The sequence below is a fragment of the Gymnodraco acuticeps genome, unplaced genomic scaffold (genome assembly GCF_902827175.1).
Source record: "Gymnodraco acuticeps unplaced genomic scaffold, fGymAcu1.1, whole genome shotgun sequence".
NCBI lineage: Eukaryota > Metazoa > Chordata > Actinopteri > Perciformes > Bathydraconidae > Gymnodraco > Gymnodraco acuticeps.
In genome coordinates, this window is record NW_022992232.1 from 796,016 (window position 1) to 813,083 (window position 17,068).

Consider the following 17,068-nt stretch of genomic DNA (forward strand, 5'->3'; position numbering starts at 1 on the left):
ATGCAGGGTTGGCTAACTAACTTACTCAGCGTCTGCCATTTTTCAATCTGGCGAGAAAGCCAAAGCGATAAACAGCCGATGACTTATAGTGTCAAACCTGAGGTTGTGCATTACAAATCCACTTATTAATCTCTTGCACTTAGCTCTTGAGCAACAGGGAAGATTGAAGGCGCTGACAAAAAGGCGTGGATATAGATCCCATGGAGCCCTGACATGTCTAGACTAAAGACACATTATTGGTGACGTTTGCACACAGCCATCAGAGTGCGAGACCCAAAGCCCTCAGCGTTGTTGTTCCCATCATTATGCGAATGCTATGCTGACATTTCTATATAAATGACGTGTCTGATGTCAATGACAAATTCCACTTGTTTCTCCCCGTGACACCCATGATGGATTTCACTGAGGGGGCTGGCGGCTTGTCTGTTTAGATGGACCTTGTTTTCGAGGCGGTTTCTTTTTTGAAGCATTTCCTGTGAGCAAAACCTCATTGGTCAACAACTTGGTTTATTCTCTCTCATAAGCACCAATGTGGAATGAGACCCTATGTTTGGCAAAATATGTCATTGGTCGTTTCCTTTCAATACGCGGTTTTTTTTATTAAAAAAATCTATATTGCTTCTGACTTTTCTACATCCAACTCACAGGTTTATCATTGCTTTGAGAAAAAAGACGATTAATTTACCCCTTTTAGAAGGGAAGATATGGTCATTTGTTCTGGGAATGTCCTTTTCGAGCCTGAGGCCTGAAAAACAGGCTCGGGGCTTAACTGGTTTTAAACGTTGGCTGTTTGTGAGAACCGCAACAAAGTGATGTCAGGTCCCACAGAACCAACTGCCTAATTAGCAAATCTATGACAGCATCACACTGCTCCCACCTTTGCCTCTGAGAGCGGATAGTAATTACTTCCATGACCACAAGAGGTCACTCATCAAGAAAACATAACGTTTGTTTTTAGCATTTGAACAAACAGCCAGTGCCGTGGTGTTTCCTGCGGGAACCGTCTGCATTCTGCGGGTGATTAAAATGAACCCTGATTTAGTGGCAGTGCCTGGGAAAGGGGACTAAATAAAGAAATGCAGAGAGGAAGAGGGGAGGGGATGAGACACGTGAGAGGGGAAGAGGCAGATATTGAGCACGAAAGCTGTTTGAATGTGATATGTAAACTGCTATGTCTCCTGGGAAGAGCTCTCTGAGCATGGCAAACACACTATACACTGGCTGGGGAGTCACATACACAGACACAAGCTTGTACTGATATACAGACGTGAAAAGGAAGTAGGTTGTTGCCAGAGTACAAACGGTTCAGATGACACACACGCACACACGGTGATAACCCTCACCCTGTTCAGAGGCTGTCACACGGCTGCGGGCCACTCTTAGTGATACATTTCCCACCATTTAGGAAATGGGGTAGGGATTTATTCATTATAATTCATCATCACAGTATTATCATTATCATCATGATCGTAATGATGATCGTCTTTATTATTCTCATTATCATAATCACAATCTCCACTGTAATGGCCGTCATTTATTTGGTTTTTATGGCCCATTCGGAGACGGTGACATACATTGTTAACAGTGACAGTTGTTTGATTCAAGGTCCCACTTTGTCTCCCCTGCAACCATCCAGGTAGGGCAGGTTGGTGGCAGGTTGGCGGCAGCTTCCTGAGTCCTGCTCGGGCTTTGGTGGCTTCTGGACCAAAAGGGTAACAAGTGGCGAAGGACACGGGGGGCCAGGGAATGTGCGGACGGTAAGAAGTGGATTTGTGACAGAGAGAGGCGGGCGGAGGGGTCTTAACTCTGCCGTGTCCTCCCGCGCTGGAGGTTAATAGCCTGAGTAGCCATGTTGGGCCCCGGGGTGACACATTGCAGACAGATGCTAGGACTGTGGAGGGTGACAAGGTACCAGAGCCCCGCGGGTCAATCTGTTTCATCGGTCACACATGACACTATCGACCTTTAGCGTATGTTGCCAGACTACTGAGCACCGCTGTCCTCCAGCTCTGTCTGTCTGTCTTTTTATCACGGCGAGCACAGTCGCGTGTTTGCAAACATCCAGATTAACTTTCACTCGCCGCTCAGACAGGCCGGCAGCGCGCTGACATCGGGGGCAAGTACACATACGGAGAACACAAATACTGCAACGCTGACTCCACAGCAACCCCAGACTGCATGCTACTAACTCAATAACTTGGAGTGTCACCAGGATCCGGGATGTTGCCTCCGCTCCCGGGGCTCCAAATGCCTGCCTGGTTGGGAAATGGTGGTTTTGCAGCGGAAAATAATTACCTTCGTATTACCATAGGAGGCCACCTTCAGTGGCACTTTACTGTCCCGACAGCTGCTGTCACAGGGAGGAAGAGGAGGAGGAGGAGGTGGGATGCAAAACATTCCGTCACCGCCAAAGCCAGCAAACCAGTGAGAGAGCTGTCAACTCCAGCAACTCTCCGGCTTCCTGTTCAGTCATTTCTCTAAAAGACTCCCTTGCTGTTATTTGCAAATCGCCTGCAAAGTGCTCTGCTCAGCACTTTCCCCCTCCTCACAGAATGGCATTACAAGAGCAAAATTGAAACTATCTGATTGGAATGCTGCCAAGCAGGTAGATTACATCCGATTAAATAGGGGGGGATACTGAGTCCTCTCTCACAAGAATTATAATGCCCAAGCTTAAATTCATTATTTTCCCCCTCCCGGTCCTCCACTGTTTGTTTTCTTTTTCTAAGGAAGCTGCAAATATATCCTCTCCATCACCTGAGAGTGCAGGGTGTGTGGAGTGGAGGGGCCACCCCCACCTCCTCCCACTGATTTATATGAAAATAGCGAGTTATTTTGGGCGTTCAGACGACAGTACTCAACTGTAACAGTGTCTGCGTACACACTTTAAGGTGATTGACAGGTGGAGCGCCAATAATGTTTGGATAGACATCAAACTGTCCAATTTAATGTATCAACAAAAAAATGTAAGCTTCTGTATTATGCAACTTTTGATTATTAGATTAAAACGGAGCATTGGTTCAGTCCCAGTGAAACCATACATGTCTGGCTCTTTAAGTAATGGTAGCTGAGGCTTCTGGGTATTGTAGTGTCAGGTTTGGGGAGTAACATTTTACGGGATTACGAATCAGGAAGCTGTATTCCCTTACGGTAATATATATTAAAAAAAGATGACGTAATCAGATTACTATTACATTACAAGGATCACATTTGATGTATTCTGTGTAAGCTGTACTGTTCTGTAGGCTAATATTAAGTATAAGCCGACAGAACATAAGTGTGATGCTAAACTGACATAATCTAACACTAAATACTCACTTATATAAACCTTTTATAGTTGACAGATTCTTCCAAAGACCAAACAAACAGTGATTTTATCTACTGACAACTATTATCTGTTTATCTTCATCCTTCTCTCTGCCATAAAGGCTCCATTGTTGTCCACAAATATAAACAACTCATCAATGAGCAATACTGTTGCACTGTTTGACATGTTCCTTTATTACACAATGTGTATTTAGACACAATCCCACATACACTGTCCTGCTGCTACAAATACTCTCTACCACAGCACCAAAAGTGGATTCATCCGCAACAGAAACTAGTCCTCAAGAACGCTCTATTATCAGTATTGGTGGTAGGGCGTACAAGTGTAATCTAGTTTTATCTTATTTAAACCATCTAAACTGACATTCGTCATCACGACCAATTCTGGCATTTATTGGTTTAATATCAAGCATTTGAAATGTTTGCAGCAGCTCAAATGCACTTGAAAATGAAGCTACATGTCAGCTGCTTTAAAGATTTAGAGGCACAGTCAGGTTATAGAATTGTTAAGAAAGGACTTAACTTGTTACATTGGCCTATTCAAGGATAAATAAAAAGATATAAATAGAAACGGCCTTATCCTTCAAATTATCCAGGAGTTTTTTATGTGGAGGAGCACTGATAATATCTGTGAAATGGGAATGCACAGTGGTGTAAAATCAGCGGTTCCTCCCACTTGAAGATAACCGAGTCATCCCCTTCTTAATGGTGGCCTACATGCTGCCATCAGCACCGCCTCTGAAAGCTACACCCGGCGGAGTCTCAATCCCCTAAACACTGCTCTCGACAGATGAGAGGGTGCGTGCGTGGATGTATGAAATGTTTGCATGTGCTCGCCCCTGTGTGTTGGTATGTGTGTGTGTTATCACAGTCCCCCAGAATACCCTTTGGAAAGTCTTCACGCGTCTGACACGGGCTGTGAAAAATCTGGAATTGAGTGCTGCCCTAACGCCACTGCCTTAATTTGTTATCTGAAAAGAGAATGATTACTCATGAAATTCAACCAAACCTCAGACTATTTGAACTGAGCCAGATAACGAGCTCAGTTTTTTTTGTGTTCAGCAGAGCTCCCTGGCAGCCCTCTGCTCCCCTCATCTCTTAGGATTTGGAGAGAAAAAGTTGGGGGCTGCCTCTCTTCCTCAAGTCGTCCCGCTTTCAAGTCAGCTTGTTTGAACGTGTCACAGATCGGGGGTCCCAGAGGTCTGGCTCTGGACAGCGCCTCCTCCCCAGTGTGGACGGGTGAGACTGGTAGTCACAAGGCAGAAAACAGAGAGTCACCCCGCCTCATTAAAACACACTCTCCTTGCTCTTCACACAGAATCCATACGTTTCACTGCATTCCCACTCTCTCTTGACTCTTTTTAAGTCTTTAAGTCGAGAAGATGTGCAGAGTAAAGCGTCTTCGCGGGGAAGAGGAGCTGAGCGCAGCAGAGTCGAGTCTAGGGAGGAGGGGGGGGGCGGGAGGGGAATGCAGTGAGTAGCTGATCTGCTCCCTCAATCTGTGTTCCTGCAGGGTGTCCTAATCAAAGGCACCCGGGCCCGTCTGTGGCACCCAGAGCAAACAGGCTGGGTCTGTCATTAAAGCTGGGGAACTCAGCGGTGGGCGACACTACACCAGCAGCCCCTGAGGATTAGACTCTCTGTTTACACCCCACTAATCTCATCCCTCTGTCCTCCCTGACAAAGATGGGTAGAAGTGGGGAGTGTGAGGAGGGTAGGGGGAAAGCGGGCACGGCGAGGGGATGTGGGGGGAGAGCATGAAGGAAGAAGTAAGGCGAGATCTCATCTCTCCATGGCCATCTCTCCATGGCCACCATCTCTTCACAGCGGGGGCACAGATGAAATGAAATCAAATGGAGAGAGAGAGGAGGAGACAGTGAGAGAAGGGAGAGGGGGGAGGACGCTGAACCTCACTTTAAACTCTCTCGTGTGTCAGCCATTACTGTAAGGTGCGCCGCGTAACCACGGGGCAGTTGGAGAGCGTCACACAAATCTTCAAATCAAACATTGCTACATTACCGGCCGGCGATTATACGCCACGGCTCCATTTCTGCCGTATAAGCACTTTCCTGCCACCAAATGTCCCTCAGTGGGGAGGCTCGGGACAAATGGAGTTATTAACAATGCTCTTTATGAGTGACCCAGATCCCTCTGAGAGGGGATGTGGCCTCACCGTGACCCCTCCCAGCAGGTGTTTTCACGCTAAAGGAGAGGTCTGAAGGTCTTATTTTTTTTCCCTTCATCTCTGTGAGCATTATCCGTCTTTCAAGACACGTCTCGAAAGTTAGGAGCTGAGTCGCCCTGCCTTTTATCTACACCTGACTCTTGTGAAGGTAAATCTCAGGTCAAGGTATTTCATATCGGAGTATCAGTACACAAGAATGAAATGAATAATATATCATTTAGAATTCCACTCAGTCTCAGGCTGTGTATCTCCACATGCAGCATCGCCAGGGGTTTGTTTTCCACTCGGAGTGCCAATACTTTAAACATATCTTATAGTGGGGGGGGGGAATGCAAATAAATGAGAGAGTATAATCAGGTCCTGGCACAGTTACGCAGGATTCTGTTTAAAGGAACGTCTCTTTTGGACGCTTGCACAAATAAATTAGCGGATTTGACTCAACGGTAATTTAGTTTTGGCTGTTGGAGAGAAAGTGCGTCTCTCTTTTACTGCCCGAAAAGATCAGGAGGGAAGGGCGTGCCCTCCTTTCACAGATCCTGAATCATTCATGTCTACAGCAAGTCACATCTCCTTTCACGCAAATAAATAAAACAGCGCAGGGCTTACATGTTTTTTAAGGGAGCCCCAAATGGCTCTTCAGAAATGCACTTTCATTTTATGAGCATATTTTCAACCAAATTCACCTCCCACGCCGAGCACAAAGCACTGCCATGACATCAAAGTCTTCTGCTGCTTCTGGATGATTAGAACTGTTCGACTCAGTATAACTTTTATACTCACTTTTTATTAAGAAAGTCATTTTTGTTGTGATTGTGATGCAGAGAACGATAACATTGAACTGAAATAAAAGTTTCTCAAAGCAACTCTGTATAAACCTAATGGAGCAGAATTACACATTTGAATATTGTATAGTGAAAACAGAAGGACTATATTTGCAAATGAAGACAAATGATCGTCGCTTAAATTCTCCTTTGACATACCTTGATTAAAATCAATTTCAATATCACACAATTTAATTGTGTGATATTATGATTTATGCAGAGCGTAATTAAAGGTGTAATTATTCTTAGTTCATTACCATTTTAATTATATGGGAATGTTTAGGCCTAATTCTTTTAATATTAAACTGATGGCAGGATATTTATCGTCCAAAGTGCTTTTTAAAGTTGTGTATAACTGAGTTGGATTCATGGCAATTGTGTAGATTGTTTGTGCTTCTGTTTCTCCATGGCGTGAAACAGGAAGAAGGCAGGTGCTGAAGCTTTCAGGCTTCAGGCGATGGCAGACGGCGGAAAGAGTGAATGGGTATTAGCAAAAATAGCTAACTTCCTCAGTGACCACAGTCAGGGAGAAGAAACAAGTACTGGGAATAATACAATTATTATGTAAGTAAATCTGTTCCATCTGAATTTGAAAATAAAAAGCCATTGAATTTTTAGCACCAAATAATTATGCATTAAAATGATGTATCCGTACTTCAGCCTGGAAAATGAATAGATCACATTCTTTTTCTTTTTTTCTCCCAGTTTAGAATAAACATTTTAAACGTTTAAAAACATGTAACACATAGATTCAAGATTCTCAAATTCGAAGTTTCAAAGTTGCAATAATTCAATGTATACATTTACATGTAGGTTTGAAACATTCAGGGAACCCAAGGAAAAGCAATCGATTCCATATCAAGTCAAGCTACGTTCATACCCTCCATTGGTGCAACGATGTGGGAAGGCAGTCAGCTAAAAACATTGAAACCTGGTTTAATGATGGTGCTTACAGTAAGTGAGTATATATATATATATATATTTATTTTTTAAGTCAATTTATTGAACATGTCAGAAACAAAAACATACAACAATAATATATATATTTTTTCTTTTTTTCCTTTTTTCTCCTCACTCAAATGAATAATTATAACAAAGTACAACAAAAAAACAAAAACAACAATAATTCTCAAATAGTCTCTGTCATGTTCAACAGGGGCAAGAAGAAGCTTAAACAACTTTTCTGGTCCTACCCACTACCCACTTTTCTTATAAATAAAATATTAGGTTATCGTCATCAGCGACATGTTTGTCTTGTTAATTTATTTGCTTTTTGTTTTTTTACAAAACAATCAGAAAGAAATTACTTTTACAATTACAAGAAATAACAACAAATGGGATTTTACAGGTCCTGTTCATAACCATTAATGATTTGGCTCCTAAATAATACTTTCAGTTTAGATAGACTTGTACAATATGTCAGTGCATCATTACAGTTATTCCACAGACTAACACCTTTTGATGAGATGCAATGAAGGTTGGCATTTGTTCGTACGGGTGGTTTTTTGAAAATACAGTTTCCTCTCAACATGTGCATGCTTTCTCTCCGTGTGAAAAGTCCCTGGATATTATGAGGTAATTGTTGATTTGCGGCTTTGAACATCATTTGAATAGTTTTATAGTCAACCAGGTCTTGTAGTTTTAGTGTTTGTAGTTTGATGAATAATTTATTTGTAGGTTCTCTGTACATAGTTTTATGTATAACTCGTATGGCTCTTTTTTGCAGGATGAAGATAGGATTTGTTTTATATGTGTTCCCCCAAACTTCCACACAATACATCATGTATGGAAGTATGAAGGAGCAGTACAGCATAAACAAAGAAGCTTGATTAATGAGGTATTTGGCTTTATTCAGAATTGCTATTGATTTGGATATTTTGGCTTTGATATAGCTTATATGTGGTTTCCAACTTCATTTATTGTCTATGATTACTCCAAGGAATTGTATTTCCGATACTCTTTCTAATTGGACGCCATTTATAGTGAGTTTCTTCTCTGTATTGGTCGATCGATATCAATTCTTATATATGCCATTGTGTTTGTCTGTTTTTCAACACGGTGGTTGTCTTTTACTAAATCTTTGAAAAAAGCAAACACACATTGGCACATACAGAAGAAGAGTTGATCGAGAATTGAGTTTTATACATCATATTTATGCAACTGGATTTGGTCTATCAACATGAATATATATATTGTATTTTTTAAGTAAAAAGTTTTAATTCTGAAGTTAGGAACATTGAAAAAAAAAAGAATATTTTGAACAATTACATTACATTCTGAAAAATAAATTCAATGCATAATTATTCGTTGCTGGGAATTCTAGCACCAAAGCGTCAGATGGCACAGATTTACTTCCATAGATTCTCAATTAAACCTGTGTGGGACCAAATCTACCAATCGTCTTCACTTGTTAAGGGGGAAAACGTCAGAATCACACATTCTAAATTGATATGAAACAACACATACAAATATACAGTATACTTTTCATCCAGGCATCATTACGACATAAGAAAAAAAAAGGTAAAGAAGTGATAATAGTATAGTTTACTTGCTGACAGCGTGTTGAGAACAGTGTTTGCAGATGATGAAGGACACTGACCGGTGCGGTCGTGGTGGCGGTGATGGCGGGCGTGCTGTTGTCAGTGCCGGCCGGCTCGCTGTGCGTCTGTGTGGGCGTGTACAGGGTCATGGCGTGTTCAGGGACCCGGCTCTGCCCGCTGTAGTCCTGCGTTGGAAGTGGGTGCGGTGCTGCGAACTCTGCGGGGATGCCATTCTGTGGGGGTGGGGGGTACTGGGCTGGGGTGTACGGCTGGGCCATCGCTTCTGGGGGATTAGTGGCCTCTTGGTTACCCTGCAGAAACACACAACAGGAGGCAAGCGTTAGAACTGGGCTCCAGATGAAAGTTAAAGTACATAGTTGCACTCGTACGAGCAGCATGAAAGGCTTGCCAGTTCCCCACAGTTCAGAAGACAACCGGGGAGAGGAAACAGCCATCATATCACATCTCAGCTCACATTAGAGGATTCCTTGATCATTGCTAATGAACACAGTTTATGTTGTAGAGCATGGCTCGCTGTTGGAGGGGCAAGAGTCAGGGGGAATCTCAATTGTACTCATGGCAAAGCACAAGAGGAAAGATCAATTAATTGATACAATTTTGATTAGGGCCTTTGATTCCGATGACAGGTCTGTTAAGCTAGCAGCTGCTCCCTCTCCGAGCTCCTACTTTAAACATTAACCTGTGTCTCACTTTAAGAGGATTTCCCACCGCTCACTCTCTCGTCTTAATCAGAGTATTATTCAGAACTTTCTCTAACAGGTTTTAAAGAGGCCCTATTTTATCTTTCTGGTTTTTCCCTTTCCTGTAGGGTGTCATTTAGGTTTTTGTCCATATAAATGTTCTGCAAAGTCCCCAAAGGTGAAAGGGAGTTTCTCTCTCAAACACTTCCCCCCCCCCCCTGAAATGCCTCTATCCCCCTTTTGTTCACTTCGGTAACATAATCACTATCACTATCACTAACACTCGCGCTTCTATCGGCTAGTGCTCCAGCACATTCTACGTGATTTGCTAAGGGGCGGGACATTTCTAACATATCTCTAGTCAGCTGACCAATCACAACAGAGCCGGCCAACTAACCAATCAGAGAAGACTGGGCTCTGGTATCAGACAGAGGGTGAAAAGTGCTGCTGCAGCACAGGCAGTATGAACATTAAAGCATGGAAACATGTCAAAGTAGAAGCAGACGATTCAATTATGAAGCTGTAAATGAGCTCCAATACAATGAGGACACTCTGAAACAATAGCACCCAAGATTCTTAACTAGCTGTACAAACTTGCCATTTTGGCAGCATCAAATTATGTCTAAAACTAGCAAAGCCAGAAAATATAAGTATATATTTCATTGGAGACACATTTCAGTTGCCATCCTTACAAAGTTTGAGAATAAGCCCCGTTATTATTCCTATAACTCTCTTTCTTTCCATATGCTTCCAGAACACACACTGTGGAGTATCTGCAGCACATGTGTTTTTAAGTCTTTTCCTCCTGACTCAAGTGATAGATGGCCCTTTGCAATGAAGCACTTCCACGGACCCTTTGTCTCGTGCGGATGCTTGAGATGATGAGCTGCAGAAATAATGGACTTTTCTGGCTGGTGCACATTGTTAAACTGGGTAATAGCTGGACTACAGAAGTGCATGTCTTATTGTTGCGACGAAGCACTATAGGCTCTGCGACTCCAGACTAATGAGCAGAACAGTGAGATCAGTGCTGCCGGTGCGGATATCCATCCCAACATTAAAAACACGGAGGGAAAAGGTGAGACAATAACACTGGAATCCAATAACACCCCCTGCAAATACCCTCAATCAAATTTAAAGATACAGATCATGCAAACTCAATGCATAACTCTTTCGATAAGAGAGAAGGAGTGGAAAGAGGCACACAATAGCAGCCAGGAGTAAGGTTTTTATGATTGGAGAAAAACAATAACAGTAAACAGATAGAGAAGTTTCTGTCTCTTCCTTTACAAGCGGGCTGGGGATGGTGAGATAGGAGATAAATGTGTTAAATTCCCTTATTTTTTTTGTTTTGCTTGCCGTGGTGTTTGGCCTCTTTCTGCACACTTCCACAGAAAGCACTTCTCTGGGCAGGGATTTTTTAATGAGAGAGCTGTGCAACACTATGCTGTAAATGTAGTGGAAATAATTCTCCACTGACGTGTTGGCAAACAAACCTCGGCCTAAACTGTGCTCTGCCAATTAAGGAAATGCTCCATTATCTAAATGAAAAAATGGAGAAGCCTTGAGAGAGGAGAGGGATTGACCAGCTTCCTGCAGCCTGCGGGGCCTCAAGGCTGCTTGGAGTGGACCCTCGCTCCTGCCTGACCTAATCCCCCCCCCCTCCCTTCTCTTTTTGTATTACACTGTATTTCTATCTCCTCTGTCTCTCCCTCAATCCCTCCCCCCTGCATTCCCTTTCATGCTCACCCCCCCTTCTCTTTTTATGCAGAAACTTTTTTAATCTCTACCCCTGTGCTCTACTTTCCCTCTCCCTCCAGTCATGGCATTATATAACACACTTGCATTGCGGGGCATCCTAATTCAAGGAAGCTCTTGATGTTGGCAATTTTCAACTTCTAAGCGCCCATTTCAAAAGGAGAATGGGGCTGGTTACCTAAAAAAAGATGCACCTCCTGGTATGACAGCTGAAAAAAGTCCAACCGGATCCTGTGTCCTGCTTTTAACCAGCCGGAGCTACACCCGTCAACACGTCGGCGCTCAGCAGTCCAGCAGAGACAAAAAGCTCAGCAGCCTGGATAACAGGGAGATGCTGTGCTCCACGGTACATCAAACACGGCTCATGTCATTAAGGAGATCAAAGCTTCAGTTATGTCTTTTTAGCAAGTCACTGTCAGATCGCTGCTCCCCGATTGGTGTTTTTTAAAGATTTGCCGAGGAGTGTTTACACTAACACCCAAGAAATGATCGGGGAAAAACATCCTCGTACAAACATCAGAATTCAGGATAAACCGTTATCCTGTGTTTTGAGATATCTCATTGTGCTAGCCCGGGTTTTACTGATTTAATTTGGGAAACGGTGGCACCTCAGGCGTCAAAGAACAGAGAGTCCTCATTAGGAGGAGCAGAGGCCTCCGGCAACATGACGCAGGGTCACGCTGCAAGAAGGTTTAACCTGTCTCAACTTCAGCCACGAGGCATTGCTGTGTCATCCTGCAACAAAGTGCGTAGGACCATCAATTCCATGCATGCATACATTTCTGCCAGATTACTTTGTGATGGGAACTGTGTTTTCCTAAAGTATGCCTCACAATTGTTAAGACAGAGGATAAAAAGGCAGTCTTATACTATTATAAACAGTTGTGCAGTGGTTACCATTAGAAAAAGTCTGTGACATTAATCTCAGAATTTGAAGTTTTTTGGACTAAAATTAGACTTAGTTACGGAAGAAGATTAGAGCTACATCTTCTTTTTGAGAGCTGACCAAAATGTATTTATTTAGGGGTACTGAGATTCAAGTCAGAATTCTCAGAAAGTTGTTTTTGTCGCCTATAACTAAAGATTTGATTATAAGTCAAATCTAGCATTTGAGTAAACGCAACAATTTATCGGTAGACCAAATTCGCCCATTTCTATTGATTACATTACATTACATTGCATTTAGCTGACGCTTTTATCCAAAGCGACTTACAATAAGTACATTCGACCAGGAAGACACAACCTTGAAGAAAACAGAATCATATAAGTACATCAGGTTTCATAGAGCCAAACATTTCAAGTGCTACTCAACTGGCTTTAGGTAAGCCAGTCCTTTATTAGTATATAAGTGCTTCGTTAATAGTTCTAACGCTATTGATGTAACAAATTGAAAAATTACAACTACAGGTGTTCCATGTCCATCCAGAAAGACAATATCATAGAAATAGTTGGAATCATGTTTACACAGAGCTAGAAAACCAGCTTTGAAGTGAATGTCATATGACGAAACCAGTACACTAATGTGAGACACTTTGTGAGAATGTATTGGATCAGCGGTTTTGTTTTTGGATGTTTTATACTTTCGACTCTTTCTGATGAGCAAGTTGTGAGAGAGCTTCTGCTTTCAATTTCCTTCTTGCTCAATCTTCAGCTATTTATTTGACAGTTCCTTGGCTTAGGGAAATTCTGTGATGTAGCTGACTTTCATTGCTTGCAGTACTGGACACTTTATTGTTCATGCCTCAGTTCTGCAATGGTCATGACGGGTTCTACTACACTTGTTAAATCATCGTCTGCCTTCGAGTGTTCCCTCCGTGCCGGCGGTTAGTCACAATCTGAATGGTAATGCTCACAGGGCATACAGGCCAGTGTGTCTGTGTCAGGTCTGTTGCGATTTGAGCCGTAAACAAGTGCAAAGGACTGCGCCGGAGCCAAGTGACATACAAACAGGATAACAGCCTGCAGTTCAGTACAGAGAAAGAAAAAACTACTTAAGCCTTGTAGCACTATGTCGTTGCTGTTTCAAAAAGCAGCAAGGCAAAGGCAAGGAGGCGGAGAGTACAGGCCTCATTAGTGGAACACAAAGTAACACTGGCTCTCGTATGATCTTCGCCTTCCTCTGATGTATGTGACATCAACTGGATGTGAACTGGGAGAAGAAAAAAGGCCAGAGCAAATCGGGGGGGGGGGGGGGGGGGGGGGGGGGGGTTGGAGTTGTGCTCGTCCCAGTGCGGCCGCGCGCCCTTTCTGCCAGTACTGACGTGCCGTCATCAAGATAATCCATGGTGCCTAATGAAAAGCCCCTTCATGACGAACCGGTCAGGTACACAGCACATCTCATTCCACTGAAACTGATTGCTGTTCATTACGGCTACGAACCGGCGCTACGAGTCTGTGTTCAATTGGGATGCTGGCGAGTGTTTCTCCACCTGTTTATAGGGAAAGAGCAGGTCCCTTTGCGGCACTTTAATGCCCCCCCTTACATGGCCTGCTGCCACCAGCCGCCTAAACATCGTCTCCACGGACACGAAGAATAAAGGCAACCAGAGAGAGCGGCTTTTATCGATCTGCCGTCCTCTCCATTCCTCTTTCCCTCCATCTCTCCTTTCACCCTTTCTACTCCTATTACTGAAGAGCACAATAAAAAACACTATCTCTAATCTTAAGCACTCTCCTTGTGTAAAATTGGATTGGACACCCGTACTTAAGGAGATCACTTTTGGAGCGTAGTTTTTGTTTTTACAGTCAGCATCAAGAGCCAAAGAGGTCAGGAAGGCCTTGTGGCAATGCCCACTGCTGAGGCTGGCAGTCTGAGAGAAACTCCCAGCATACAGTGCTTCAGAGAGACAGGGATTTCCACCGGTGTTAGCCACAGTGTACGTGGTCAAGGCTACATTCCGTCTCAGCAGGTACGCCTTGGCCACTTGCCAGCAATCCGTGATCCTCTTTAGCAGCGCTGCGAGGGACGGCGTTGAGAGGCCAAGAGGAGACGGGCTGTGCAAATACAGGAGCTGTTAGGAGGAACTCATATCGGCAGAGTGCTGCACTGACTCACACGTGTGACGGAGGGTCAGAGAGCAGCGCAAAGGCAAAATACAGCGGGCGACTAATTGCGTTGCATTGAATCCGGAGGGAAATCACTCAAATGGGAGCGGGCTGATCAATCTCAGCGATCTGTGCCGTGATGGAGTGGGCAGCTTTATGGCTTCAGCTCAGTCACACGCAGCCTCCATCATTTTTCAGCCAAGGCCTCCCTACTTTACATGGTCCCTACTGTATGACACTAATAGTCTCTAGCAAGGAAAGTTCCTCCTGCTTCTATACACTAAGCAATTCAAAGAGATTTATGAACAGCTCTGCAGTGTTTTGTTGCATAATCCAAACAGCATGCATAGTTTAATGTTGACTTAACATAAAGCACCGCTGTCTCTTTCCTTCACGGGAAATGTACACAAGCTACTTGCTTTGTCAGACTACAAATGACATAAACATTTTCTTAAGCGAATCTTAAGCTTTTCAGTACACGAAAATAGTCCTTGTCTCATCCACAGCCTCGTGCGCCGAGTGTTCCTCTCTAGAAGAATGCTCATTTGGTTTTAATGACCTTCTGACAGTGATGGTGGCAAACTTGTGACAAAGAATTTTTGGTGAAAAGCGTAACGCAGCTGAGCCGAGGGGCCAGCGTACGGCAATCAGTTGATGCAACACCAACGAAACACAGTGGTTTTCAGCCAGCTGCATGAAAAGCCTCTTGTTGTCCCCTGCTCTGCTGCTGATGCTCGGTTAATTGTGCCCCGCACACAGACACTCAGGCAGGCGAGAAAAGACGGCCTGAGATGATTTCCACAGGCAACTGGCATTCATTTTGTCTTGAAGGCGCATAAATAAAGGCTGTCTAGCCGGGTCCATTTTAATTAGGCGAGCCACATGATCTTACTCCAAGTCTCTCTGTTAACACTCACCAGAGGCTGCAGCATGTGTTAATTACAACCACATGCCACACAGAGAATCCGAAGGTGAGCCAAGAAAAGAGAGAAACTCTGAACAGGTAAACAACAACAAAACACCTTCAGCTGAGTTTCTCATGATGAGGCACATATTTGGTGCAGCGGCTGCTCCCTTCCCCCAAGCCAACCAATTACAGCACCACGTCGAGAGAGAGGGGAGATGTGGAGAAGCAGCCCAATTTGATGCAGATTCACACCCCCACCATGTCCCCCACAACTACAGCAGGTTTACGATTTCAAATAAGCTGGGGAGAGGGTTATTGTTTTGTCTCACATTTCCTCCTTTGCAAACTCCCGTCTTTCCATTTTTCCACCTCATTTGTGGAAAAATCAATTCATGGAAATAAACACTCGGTGTCTTCGCTCCGCGTCCGAGTCAATTTAGATTTGGAGCATGTTTGAGAGCACTTTTTTTTGCCTCTCTGAGAGGCTTAATCGTTTTCACATGTCACATATGTTTCATCCCCTCTAACCTGATTTTTCCTGGTTATTGGGAGCACTTATTTGCTCCGCGGCCTTGGATGGAGGTATTAGAAAGAGAGTTCATTTCCCTCAATCCCTTGCCGATTTCTTCATTACGTTGCAGCGGAGGCGCGGCACACGGAGCCCCCGCGCCGAGATGGGACTGCTCTTAGCGGTGCGATTGCTACTATACCTCAGAGACGCCCGAGCGCCACTTAATAAACAGAGCAGACAGAGGATCACTTTGAACTCCGGTGACATGTAATGAACCTGTCTGTCTCAGCCCCAGCTCCCTATGAGCGCAGGCACTGCATGGTAAAAACGCAGATACATAAATAAACAAGCAAAAACACATCCAAAGAAGCCTGGAGGCCTCCGTGAAAAAGCCATCAGTTACACATGGTTAGACTCGTAGCATTTTGCCAACGCCATAAGAGGAGATAATTGTCTGTTTCAGTGTTGTTGCTGCTTTTGTTGCATAACAGATATTTACATCTGGGACTAATTACTCCAGACTGGGTGTCAGAATTTGGATTAACTTGTAGGATGCATCCGGTTTGGTGTTTAGACTCATGTATTAGCGGGAACAGACACTGTGCTGCTTTAACCCCATCAAAAAAGCACCGCTGATAACTTTTCATCTACTTCCCTTCTTCCAAAGTTGTCTCAACAAAAGTGCTATTGACTGATATTCTATTAGAAATCCACCACTTCTTCGAGATTGCTATTGATCACTAAGATAAAGACCGGGATAAAATGAAAACTGATAACCGAACAGTGGGTTGTTCTGTCATTCTGGTCATATAAACGCATAAATCAATTCCACAGCGTCGTCATGTCAGCGAAACCCCTCTTCTGACTACTGATGAGCCCTTTGAAATTCTACAAGGGATAAGAAATGGCAACATTTGTTTTAGAATCAGCTGATTGTCATGTAAATTCAAGTCTTTTTTTCCCCTTCTCCCATGCTGGGATTATGATACGGGTCCAGAGTTCCTCGTGGGGACAAAATGCCATTACTTAAGCATGCAGGAATCTCAACATGACATTCTTTGACCGCTGTGACAATGGCAAACATATGCAAATGAGGGAGAGTGCCACTCTCATTATGACCCTGTCACAGTGACTCTGACACCTCCCACCGGACCCCGAGCATGTTTGAAAAGGAGAAAAAAGAGAGATAAACGGGAAAGAAGGCACGACAATGACGGAATTCTGTGAGGAAAACAGGTGTAACATTGTTGTTTGTGTTATCTTTCTCCATTCC

The 17,068-nt window shown here is 43.7% G+C and overlaps 1 protein-coding gene across 10 annotated transcripts in view; it reads right to left on the reverse strand.

The window, feature by feature from the left end:
- The window catches only part of LOC117539835 (RNA binding protein fox-1 homolog 3-like), a 440,361-nt gene that overhangs the window by 23,191 nt on the left and 400,102 nt on the right, over positions 1-17,068 (reverse strand). For 7 of the 10 annotated variants that reach the window (XM_034206181.1, XM_034206184.1, XM_034206180.1 and 4 more), the window contains exon 7: positions 8,882-9,184. In XM_034206181.1, the coding sequence (XP_034062072.1) occupies positions 8,882-9,184 (303 nt within the window). The remainder of the gene's footprint in view (positions 1-8,881; positions 9,185-17,068) is intronic. The other 3 variants (XM_034206182.1, XM_034206177.1, XM_034206183.1) reach the window with 1 other exon arrangement.